At 37.5% G+C, this 12,818-nt stretch overlaps 1 protein-coding gene across 5 annotated transcripts in view; it reads left to right on the top strand.

Moving 5' to 3' along the window:
• The first annotated feature begins 3,211 nt into the window (after window positions 1-3,211).
• camsap1a (calmodulin regulated spectrin-associated protein 1a) overlaps window positions 3,212-12,818 on the top strand; it is a 52,327-nt gene continuing 42,720 nt past the window's right edge. For 4 of the 5 annotated variants that reach the window (XM_005160971.6, XM_005160969.6, XM_005160972.6 and 1 more), the window contains exons 1-2: window positions 3,250-3,522; window positions 6,099-6,256. In XM_005160971.6, the coding sequence (XP_005161028.1) occupies window positions 6,100-6,256 (157 nt within the window). In that variant the 5' untranslated portion in view covers window positions 3,250-3,522; window position 6,099. Of the gene's footprint in view, window positions 3,523-6,098; window positions 6,257-12,818 lie in introns of all 5 variants that reach the window. The other variant, NM_001166255.1, reaches the window with a different exon arrangement.

Raw genomic sequence — 12,818 nt, 5'->3', positions numbered from 1 at the left:
GCGGAGCTTCGGCATAAAAAAAAAAGCTAGACTGTTTATAATTACCACAAGAACTGTTTTTATGGACTGATTTTTTTATTATTATTATTATTGTATGCTAAGAACCATTTTTATTGTTTTTTTTGTATTTATTTATATGCGTTTGGACTACAGAAATACATTTCTTTTTAATTTATACTGTATTTTATTTCTATTTTAACCATATCCTGAAAATAATTCTTTAAAAAATTGTGATGCTGCCAGAGAATTTTTTGTTTGTTTGTTTTTTTTTTTAAGTAAAATTTCAGTATTAATTAGATTTTATATGATCCTTTTTTACCAAACGGCTAGTTTTCTGAGACAAAAGAGTAGAGAAAGTCTTAATATTTTGCTGTTTATTGTATAGTGGATGTATTGACACACTCTGACTTGCCTCCGCACACATTTCTTTATTTTTGTGAAAGAGAGTCATTTATGATGAGTTTATGCTATGTTACCGAGTATTGTCTGTAGACACTGTTCTCACTTCACTAAGAGCCCAAATGTTTGTTTATTTCCCATGGTACCTTGCTTCAGGTGTTTTGGGAGCTTTTCATATGTAGCGTAGCGATCACTGTTATTTATTGCCTGCTGTAGACATGTTAGACATTTTTGAAGACATGTAGATGAGTGTGAGTGAGTGTGTGTGTGTGCGCGTGTGTGAGGGAGTGTGTGCAGTGTGATGACATCACCGGTGCTCATAATGGTGTGGCTGTAATGTACCTGTTATGTTTTATAAATGCAGATCAAATGTTCTACTGATGACATGAAAATGACTGATTGTAGTTTGTGGTTTAAAAAATGTTGTTCAATGCTTTTGTAAAGAACATTTTCTTGACACAATAAAGGATTGTTACTTTTACTATGTGTTGTCAGGACTAATTTATCCTAGAACTATACCAGGGGTGGCCAACCCTGTTCCTGGAGAGCCACCTTCCTGCAGATTTCAGTTGCAACCCATATCAAACACACCTGAACCAATTAATTAGGACCTGAACACCACGTGATAATTACAGGCAGGTGTGTTTGATATGGGTTGCAACTGAAATCTGCAGGAAGGTGGCTCTCCAGGAACAGGGTTGGCCACCCCTGAACTATACTATTACCTATACCAGTTGTGACCAATCCTGTTCCTGGAGATCAACCTTCCTGCAGATTTCAGTTGCAACCCATATCAAACACACCTGTCACTAATTATCAAGTGCTGTTCAGGTCCTAATTAATTGCTTCAGGTGTGTTTGATCAGGGTTGGAGCTGAACTCTACAGGAAGGTAGATAGATCCCCAGGAACAGGGTTGAACACCCCTGCCCTATACAGTACTACTATTATATCGTTTTGTAAACAGCCTCTAATGATGACTTCATTTATTGGAAAAGAAATATTGGGAAATATTATTTCTAATTGTATCATATACACTCACCAGCCACTTTATTAGGTATACCTGTCCAATCACATGGCAGCAACTCTGCATTTAGACATAGACATGGTCAAGAGGATCTGCTGCAGTTCAAACTGAGCATCAGAATGGGGACGAAAGGAGATTTAAGTGACTTTGATGGTGGCATGGTTCTTGGTGCTCAACGGGCTGGTCTAAGTATTTCAGAAACTGCTGATCTACTGGGATTTTCATGCACAACAATCTCTAGGGTTTACAAAGAATGGTCTGAACAAGAGAAAATATCCAGTGAGCGGCAGTTCTGTGGGCACAAATGCCTTGTTGATGCCAGACGCAGAGGAGAATGGCCAGACTGGTTCCAGCTGATAGAAAGGTGACAGAAACTCAAATAAGCACTCGTTAAAACCAAGGTCTGCAGAAGAATATCTCTGGACACACAACACATCCAACCTTGAGGCAGATGGGCTACAGCAGCAGAAGACCACACGGTGTGCCACTCCTGACAGCTAAGAAAAGGGAAACTGAGGCTACAATTCACACAGTCTCACCAAAATTGGACAATAGAAGATTGGAGAAACGTTGCCTGCTCTGAGGAGTCTTTTTTTTGTTATTTTCACAATTCATTATGATATAGTAGTCAAAATAGGACCAATGAGCTCATAAAAGTGACAAATTCTGGACCTTTGTAAGTGGGGGTGGGTTTTTTGGACTATCTGAACCCCAATCCCCCCACACCCCCAACCCAATGTCACAAAGCGCAAATAATCTCAGACTGGTTTCTTGAACATGACAACGAGTTCACTGTATTCAAATGGCCTCCACAGTCAGCAGATCTCAATCCAATAGAGCACCTTTGGGATGTGGTGGAACGGGAGATTCGCATCATGGATGTGCAGCTGACAAATCTGCAGCAACTGCGTGATGCTATCATGTCAATGTGGAGCAAAATCTCTGAGGAATATTTCCAGTACCCTGTTGAATCTATTCCATGAAGGCAGTTCTGAAGGCAAACGGGGTCCAACCCGGTTTCATGACATTTTATCCTACCCATCAGATTATGCTACCAACATTGTATTTAAATGGTTCTGAGGTTGGGGCTAGGGATTAGGTAGGTTAGGGTGGTTTTACAGCTTCATATCACACTACTCCACCTTAAAATTTACACTAGTAAAATCTAATAGGTAGCATATTGCGTCAATAAAATAGGCTCCCTACTTTTTGTATGGGAGGTAGGACAATCTGACAAGGAAGGACAAATAAACAGAACAGTGGCACTAGTAAAGTGTACCTAAGTGAGGCTAAAAATTGTTTCATTTTTTAAAAAACATTATATTTTGCCAGTCCAAACTAGGTAGCAGAAGATTACAAAACATACAGTTTTTATTCAGTATATTAACCTACACAGATGAATCGGTCACCTAAAGAATAACAATGTGTGCTGCATAATTACCATTATTGTTGGTCTTATATGGACTTTAACTGTCTTGAACTGATAATTTAACATGTTTAGCTTTAATACTGAAGTGTTTTTACCAGTTTTATTAGTTACAGTATATGGTTATTCGTTATAAACAACGTGAAAAAATGTAGTGTAATCATAAGTGCATTGTCTTTTATAGTTGTTTTTATTTAAATAACTCACAGATGTATTTCTATTAGTAAACTAGCGTTATTAGTGTGAAATAAATCTGTCAAGTCATCAATAAACCGGCGTCATCATCATTATTGATTATGTGACCTGTATCTGCAGGACGCTCCTGTACGCGCACGCGCATGCGCACTCTCCCTCCATGAGCTTGCATATATATATATCCATAGTGACAATACCAGAGACGGGCCACGGCGTCTCCCATGACAACCGCCGCCGGACAATGAACGAGCTCCCGGACGGAGGACCAAACACGAGCAAATATGGATTTCTGAAGCGGGACGTTTTTCCCAAAGCGCGTTCATCTTTTTTTGACGTCGTAATCGCTGAATCTGTAGCGGCGCGTCATGTAGCGGAGGCCGACTGCGCTTCTGCTGGGCGGGGAGCGACGGAGAGCCGTTCGGGGGGAACATTCGCGCATCTTTAAAGCTGGATTGTGGATTTCAGGCGTGGATAAAGGTAAATTATCCGGTGCTAGCTTCGGCTAGGCGGCTCTAATGTCACCGGGTTTGGCTGACAGGTGCAGACAGATTATATTTCTGTGATAGTGATAGTAAAGCAGCTCCATTCATTCATAATCTCTCGTTTGCTGTGCAGACTGAACACACACACACACACACGTACACGCATCGTGTTTAATTGGATTGTTTTGCTAATTTGTCGTTAACATTGGTTCGTCTTGAAGATCAGGCATTGTTTGGTCTGATACACACAGTCTGGATCAGGATCGGGATGTTGTTTGTCTGTCTGGGCCTGTTTTGATCTGCTTCCCAGCAATAATTTTTTTGTTTCTAAAAGATGTCTAAAAGATGTCTGATAGACGTCTAAACACAGTCGTCTTGGCTAAAACAAGGCTAAATCTGGGCTATCAGTGAAAATCTAATAGGTGTCTAAGAATAGGCCAAGTCATCTAGACTAGTCATCAAATAAACAGAAATAAATGACTAAGTTACACATATAAAGTCTGTCTATTTGACGACTAGTCTACTTTTAGGCTATTCTTAGATGTCTATTAGATTTGTACTGACAGCCCAAGTTTAGCCTTGTTTTAGCCAGACTGTCAACGTTTAGATGTCTTTTAGACGTCTATATTAAACACAAAATTGTTTGCTGGGTGTTGTAATTCACATTGTATGTTGTTTTTTAAATTACTATACTGTTTTAATACATTAAAGGCTGAGGTAAGACTGTGGTGATGTTAACTGTGGTACATCACATTCAAGTTTCACTTGTTGACAGTGAAATGTCTTACTATTGAAATATAATTTGATGTCAAATATGTGTGATGTTAAATAACTTAAAGGTCTTGGTGACACTAGGCATGGGCCGGTATAAGATTGTGACGGTATGATAACCTTGAATAAAAATAACACGGTTCGACGGTATTTTGATTAAAGCTCTAACATGTATTCTTTTTAAATGCCTGAGTAAAAACAGGGTTTCACATCAAATTTAAGACTGTAAGACCATTATTAATGAAATTTCAAACTATCACAGGGCAAAATGCTTATAATTTTCTGTTATAACCTAGTGAATTTTTTTACTTGCTCAATTAAAATTAAAATTCAGTTATTTCTTAGTCACATATTTTAAATAATTTGTCAAAACAAGCAAACTCATATATATATTTTATTAGCACAACCTTTCTTTAAAAAAAGACAAAAAGCTATTATAAACTAAATTTATGCACAGCTTGAATACATTTTTGTTTCCTAATGTTCAACAAAATATTTTCAGAATTCTGAGGTCCAAATCAAGGTTAATATATATTTTGAGGGTAACTACACCTTTAACTCCTATATTATTTTAAAATGCTATTTATACAAAAAACTGTAATTTTTTTGGTGTCAATTTATTTAATTAACACTCACAATGAGATATTAATCTGAAAGTCTGAAAATCAAACCAAAACAGAATATGTTTCACAAATGCAATGTAGCATAAACAATACTAAATTAAAGGCAATCAGAATGTCCCAAAGTTTTAAAAGCTATAATAAACAACCTCTGTGTTTTAATTTTTTCCCCCAACTTCTGTTTAATGGAGAGATTTTTTTTTAGCACAGTTCTAAACATAATTTTTATAATTCATTTATAATATCTGATTTATTTTATCTTTGCCATGATGACAGTAAGTAATATTTGACTAGATATTTTTCAAGATGTTCTATACAGCTTAAAGTGACATCTGAAAGCTTAACTAGGTTAATTAGGTTAACTAGGCAGGTTAGGGTAATTAAGCAAGGTATTGTATAACGCTGGTTTGATCTGTAGAATATAAAAAAAAAAATATAGCTTAAAGTGTCTAATATTTTTGACCTTAAAATTGTGTTAAATTTTTTTTTTAAGAAATAAAACAAATAAGACTTCCTCTAGAAGAAAAAAAAAATACATTACATTCTATATATATATACATATAGACATGCTGTGGGAATGTCTTTGCTCTGTGAAACATCATTTAGGAAATATTTAAAAAGGAAAAAAATTCAAAAGGGAGCAAATAATTCTAATTCAACTGTATATATTGCAATATGAACACAATTACACCAATGACTTGAATAGCTTTATTTGAAGCAATTTGTTAATTTAGATTGATTCAAATGTTCAACAAGCAAGTATAAATTGAACAGAGCAAAGTTAAAAGTGAAATAAACATTGTTTTATGGTTTTGTGGCTATTCTGTGTGCACAGTGGTACAGAAACCCAAAAAAATGTAAAATGATATGGTCTTTATATCATTAAAAAATTATTTTAATTTAAAGTTACAAACTACTTTTTTTGTGTCTACATTAAATTTTTTTATGTTGTTATATTAAAGCAGGAAAAGGCTTAATAAATGTATTGTTGTTGTTGTTATTATTATTATTATTATTATTATTATTATTATTATTATTATTATTAATGCTGAAATTTAAATGGCAAACAAATACAGATAAATAAATAAACTATAATCCAGACTCAACATTGCACATCCTGCGGTGTGACTGTTGCAGCCCTAATATGTAGTAACATCTAAAACTGTTTGTGTGTTTTTAGGATGGATGTAGGAGCGCTTGCAGCTGGGGATGGTGGCCCGAGAAGAGCGGATTCGGTTGAGGGAGGGCTTGAAATCGCACCACTGGAAATGTACGACTCGGCCCGAGCAAAAATAGAAGCAAACCTCCGCTGGTTGTTCGCCAAAGCATATGGTGAAGGTAAGAGTGGCACCCTTGAACATACAATATACAGTTGAATTCAGAATTGTTAGTCTTTTCCTCATACATTTCCCAAAGGATTTTTAACAGAGCAAGGAATTTTTCACGGTGTTTCCTATAATTATTTTTTCTTCTGGGGAAAGTCTTAATTGTTTTATTTCGGCTAAAATAAAAGCAGTTTTTGTTTTTTTTAAAAAAACATTTTAAGGTCAAAATTATTAGCCCCTTTAAGCAATATTTTTTCTGATTGTCTACAGAACAAACCATCATTATACAATGACTTGCCTAATTACCTTAACTTACCTAATTAATCCAATAAGTCTTTAAATGGCACTTTAAGATGAATACTAGTATCTTAAAAATAATTGTAAAATATGATGTACTTTCATCATGGCAAAGATAAAATAACTCTATAATAATTCAGGAGGGATAATAATTCAGTAGGAATAATAATTCTGAGTTTAACTGTAGATGGGTGCTTCAAAGCAAAATTAAACCAGCATTCGGCAGGGCGCTGTGTTCTGGGCACAACACACTCTTGCTTTGGCCCCTGACATCTATTGCTTTAGATGCTGCCAGTGAGATGTGGTGACTGGCATGAGGAAAATAGTTTTAGAGTGCCAGATTGTGTGTGTCTGTGTGTGCGTGTGTAGATGATTAGTCAGCAGTTTTCTCAGTCCACTCTGACCAGAAGAAAGCTTTAGAAAAGACCAGACATTCTCCCGGCGCTCTTGAGTTGAAATCAATGATTGTGATTGATGGATGAATTGAATCGAAAATCTGCAATTTAATCAAATCATATAACGAATATGCTGATAATCATATACAGTTGAAGTCCGAATTATTAGCCCTCCTGTATATTTTTTCCTCCCAATTTCTGTTTAACTTACAGAAAGATTTTCAAGATATTTCTAAACATAATGGTTTTCATAACTCATGTCATGTCTAATAACTGATTTCTTTTATCTTTGTCATGATGACAGTACATAATATTTCAACAATAATTATACTCAGCTTAAAGTGACATTAAAAGGTTCACAAAACACATTTTTTTAAACTGTTGACAGTTGTATTTGTGTCCCACACTGCTAAAAACACTATTAGGACACATATATTTCAATAAAAAGCGAAAATTGGTTGTTTTTGCGTTATTTCGTGCAAATTCGTTCTTCTGGTTTAAAACAAATTTTTGAAGTTGCGTCACGGCCATGAGATCTTAGCGTGTATTCCAGCGTGTAGACTGGACGTCTGTATCTAGGAGTACCTTGTGACGTCTCTGAGTGTGCTGCATTAATTCATGAGAAAGACTTGGTTCAAACCAATCAGCGCGCTCTATTGTGTATGCGGTGCCTCTTCATTAATATACATGATAGCTTCCAAGACTGTTTTTACCGGTTACAGTGTTCAGACGGCAGAGAGACGTCACGTTGTGTTGCCAAAACAAGCTCAAATGTTTTCTAAGTTAATAAAGTTTACCGTATGTTAATATCACTACAATATTATGGACTGAAAAATCCGCTGTAAATGTGACTCTCTGAGCGTAAACATGTAAGCACCACAATCAAACTATTACCGTCAAGGAGGATTTTCGGAGCATTTTGTGTTTTTTTTTTTCTCTCATTCGTCGTGCGGTACAACATTGCATGAAAACTACATGCTTCCAGCCATTGTGTGTGTGTGTGTGTGTGTGAATAAGTGTTTATGGGTGTTTCCCAGTACTGGGTTGCAGCTGGAAGGGAATCTGCTATGTAAAACATATGCTGGATAAGTTGGCGGTTCATTCCGCTGTGGCGACCCCTGATGAATAAAGGGGCTAATAAAACTAATAAATGAATGAAGCTGAATTTTGATTCAGCCAAAAATAGGTTTAGTGGGAGTCCTACACCTTGTGAATACTTTCAAGACAATGTGTTCCTAAATACAAGTTCAAACATTGTTTAGAGACAACTTGATATCATGGTGGAAGGTTTATTTTGGAGACCCAAATGTACCCGCAATTCTAGAATCACTCATTATTATTTATGCAAGTTAAACACGCACGCTGGATGTGTGTTTGATAGGCAAGGAGGAAGGTGATGATGTGTGATACTCAAGCAGAGCATCTTGAGTCTAATCAGGGACAGAAATAACAGCGTCAGTGTTACATCACAAAGCCTTCAGACTGAATTAGCCATGTGTGACTGTAGGAGAGCACCGGTGTGTGCTGACTTTGGGTGGCATGCTGTGTTAATAATCCCGAGTAATGCTAAAATAATTTGGGGAGGGGGGCAGCACAGGGGCTAGGGCTGTAACGATACACCAAACCCACGATTCGATTCGTATCACGATTTTTGACCCACGATTCGATTCGTATCACGATTTTTTTTTCGTGTGGGGTGGGGAAAAAAAGATTTTTAAAACTATTTTTTATTAAATAAAATTATATCATTTTTGTTTTCTTTGTAACAAAATACTTTTGAAAAACCAAACAGAACTAAACTCCATAGTGTAGATGGTTCAAGCATGTTAAAAATTATTTTTCAATCAAGTTCTCTACATAGAAAAAGTAAATTAAATGGCTACTAGGGATGCTCATTTCGGTTAAATTTGCTAACAGACAACCGCCGCTCATTAATCGGTTATTAACGGTTAACTGGTCAGATTACTATTAATTTTATATTAAACAGATTGACGTGTCTATTTTGAGTCTGACACATTAAATATTGCATTTTAAAATACTGATACATTTTTATATGCTAGCATATTAATAACAGAACAAGACAACAGAGCATCTTCAAGCACCTGCAGTGTTTAGCACAGAAGAGCAGAATAATCTAAATAAAATGAATAAAATAAATAGGACTGCCCTAATTTATTTTCATTTAAATAATTAATTTATTTTACAAAACGAAAATACTGACTTATTCTTTTTAACAACCGGCATAGGCTGTTTTTTTCCAATCATGTTTTTTCTTCCGTCAAATAAAAATCGCAGACTTCCTCAAATTGCCCGCTCCACGGAAAATATGCATTTATTTAATGCCCCGCTGTTATTATTATAATAACAAAACCTTTTAATAGAACATTTTAATAGAAATCATTATTTTAAAGAATATGTCCTGATGGTTTCCTCTCTCTCCCTCGCGGTTCAAGTGCGCGCGCTGTGTGATGAAAAGACAACAACAACGCGCGATTATGTAGACTTTTTGTAAACAGTTTTGTTGTTTAAATATGCTATTGCATTAATGTGCATACATGCTTTATAAGCCGAAAACAAGGCGCATCTCACTGCCTTTATGTTGACAAGGAAAAAAGAAGAGAAGAAGCGCGGTCCTCTTATGAAACGACTGAATCAGCTGGGTATCGATTGTGCATAAGTGTTGCTGTCTGTGTTGTTACAATTGTAATATTTAATACTATTGTGATATTCAAGATTTGAACATTCATACAGCTCTGGATAACTTAAAACAGCGATTAGACCTTCAGAGCGGCATTATGCGTCCTGAAGTAAAGCGAAACGGCTATAAACTCCAGCAAGATAGAGTGATTATATACAGAGTCATATAGCCTACCTTTATCTATAAATAAAGTATAACTATAGAAACTGTGTTCATCTTAACTGAAAGCTTCGTCCTGTTTCCTGGCCTCACACATCGCGCACCTGTCAGTCAGCACGTAACGCTAACTCTCAAAGGGTCAAACAGAAAGCGCACAGCACGGTTACAGAAAAGTTTCCTCTGCAGAGGAGTCGGGGCATCTGGTGAACGCCCATCCCTCTCTGCGCAGCCACATTAACAACAATGCTTTGACAGCACTGGCAATGTTTCTGGCGTTGTCTGTTGTCAAGCGGGGTTAAGTTGGTTTTGTTTTTGATATTCCTGACACATTCAGACAGTCTCTTACTAAGAGCTCCGTGCGAGCTCTCCCGGTTAAACGCTAATTGCGAGGGCTTAAACGGAGCAGTGCTCGTAATGTCGAGCGGAAAAAAAGTGTTTCCTCACGTTCTTCTTCAACTAGCTCAACTTTTGCAGGCACGCGTGACGTTATTGGAAAGGTAGTCACGGGGTGTGTCGCGATTCTCCCTTATCACACCGCGACACAGGATCGTAGATCTGAGTGTCGCGATTTCGATTTTATATCGTGTACCGTTACAGCCCTAACAGGGGCACAGTGGGTTGCACGTTCACCTCACAGCAAGAACGTCGCTGGTTCAAGTCCCAGCTAGACCAGTTCGCATTTCTGTGTGGAGTTTGCGTGTTATCCCTGTGTTTGCAGGGGTTTCCTCCGGGTGCTTTGGTTTCCCTCAAAGTCCAAACACATGCGCTATAGGTGAATCAAATAATCTAAATTGTCGATAGTTTATGAGTGTGTGTGTGTGTGTGTGTGTGTGTGTGTGTGTGTGTGTGTGTGTGTGTGTGTGTGTGTGTGTGTGTGTGTGTGTGTGTGTGTGTGTGTGTGTGTGTGTGTGTGTGTGTGTGTGTGTGTGTGTGTGTGTGTGTGTGTGTGTGTGTGTGTGTGAATGAGTGTGAATGAGTGTGTATGGGAGTTTCCAAGTACTGGGTTGCTGACAGAAGGGCATCCGCTGCGTAAAACTTACGCTGGAATAGCTGTTGGGTTATTCCGCTGTGGCGACCTCTGAAATAGAGACTAAGCCAAAGGAAAATAAATGAATGAATGCATGAATAAATAGATATAATATACTGTATAGAACTTTATACAACAGTTCTGTCTGGTTCTTTAATCTGATTGGCTGATAGCCGTGCAATATTTTGCCAGTAACATCACACAAAGGCCTCTTCACCCTTCTCCTCTGTGTATTACTCCGCCCACATACAGCAAGCAACAAGCAGAGACGCTACAGTTTGACAAGTACCACTGTTGTTAGACAACCAAATGTACTTTTGAGGCTTTTTTAATTAAGAATGTAGCTGTCTAGATTGCAACTATGCAGTTTATTTGTAAGAATTGTGCCTATTTTAAAATATTATAATTTCTGAGAGCTCATCGGCAGCCAAAGACTGTTGACGTTGTCTATCCACAAGATGGCACTAGAACCGTATAATAAGCCCCTGCTCAATGTGATCTCTTGAGCACGAATAAAAAGCTGAAAAACGGAAGCGTCGCGGTTTTAAAGGTGGACCAGATAGAGTTAATAAGAAGCTGCAAATAAGAAGCTGGATTCAGCCTTGTTCCTCCTTATCGCAAACAAAACAGCTGGTAAGTTAGAGATTGCTCTGTTTTTTTCTAGGTTAATTATTCTGATATTGTAACGGTCGCTTAATGTTTGATATGCATTGTGTATAAACGTTCCCTTTAAGAGGACTTTTACTGTGGTTGTTTTACATTTTAGATGTAAGCACGCATTTATGGCAGCTCAGTTCAGTTCAGCGAGCTCTAAGGAGAAGAGTGTGATGGTCGCTCTACCGCAGTATAATTTTTTTATTTCAATAATGTAACATTTTATTTTGCGACGGATGTTTGAGTGTCTTTTTCTTTTCCTTTTGCCTACTCATTGTCGTTGACTGGCATGAATGTAGTCGACAGCATTTGGGAGAAACGCATAAAGGCCAGTATGAAGAGCGAAATAGTTTCTGTGTCCTCTTTTTATTCCTTAAAGTCTCCGGGTAAACGCTGGGACACCTGGCACCCGTCACAATACTGACGGCAACAGAAAAATACTGTAGACTCTCTATAACAGCTCACGGTCAGCAGCTCAAGTCACGTGTGATTTTTCCGGCCGCGAAAACATCATTATATGAAGACAAAAATGACATTATTAGGTGAATTATACCTTACAAGTACATTATGTGACTCATTCAACATCATTTGGAGTTGTCAATGTCACTGAGCAATGTGTGTGAAACAATGAAAAGACTCGTGCAGCCGCCTTTTCTTCTCTCCTGAACTTGAAAATATGATTGACAGAATCGTAGAAATGCTGGATCAAGATCGTCTAGGGGTCGAATCGAGATCGCGATCTTTTAACGATTAGTTGTGCAGCTCTTCATTACGCTATAGAGAATCATTGAAATATAGCTCTAAAGTCACATTGGTGAATTTGTATTGGCTGACGTCAGCTGCAGATGTGAATGAATGGCGGAAGAAAGTAGTTCCTAATACAAAAGGGTTTTAGACTCTCTGGGCTCTATTTTGACGGTCCATGTGCAGAGCGCAAAACGCAGGGCGCAAACGCTTTCAGGGCGTGTCAGGACACGTTTTTGTTAATTTAAGGACGGGAAATCTGCCTTGCGCCGCGGCGCATGTTCTAAAAGGGTTGAGTTTATTTTCTTAATGAGTTATAGGTGTGTTTTAAGAATAAACCAATTGGAGTCTCATCTCCCATTCCCTTTAAGAGCCAGCTGCGTCGCGCCAAGAGCGCATTCGCTATTTACGGGTCATAAAGTAAGTCTAAGTGGAAAAAATGAGCATTTCACAAGCAAACAGTTAACAGTTTTTTTTTTTTGACAGAAAACTGTTAAACAGAGCATCTACTGCGTGAGAATGAGAGATAATGGATCACTTTCACTTTCGTTCTTGGATAGGAAAACCTTTACGCACAGACATCAATTAGCCTATAAATAAT

Source organism: Danio rerio, chromosome 21 (assembly GCF_049306965.1).
Source record: "Danio rerio strain Tuebingen ecotype United States chromosome 21, GRCz12tu, whole genome shotgun sequence".
Lineage (NCBI taxonomy): Eukaryota > Metazoa > Chordata > Actinopteri > Cypriniformes > Danionidae > Danio > Danio rerio.
The sequence above is the reverse complement of the archived record's forward strand: the minus strand, read 5'-3'. Positions and strand labels throughout refer to the sequence as shown.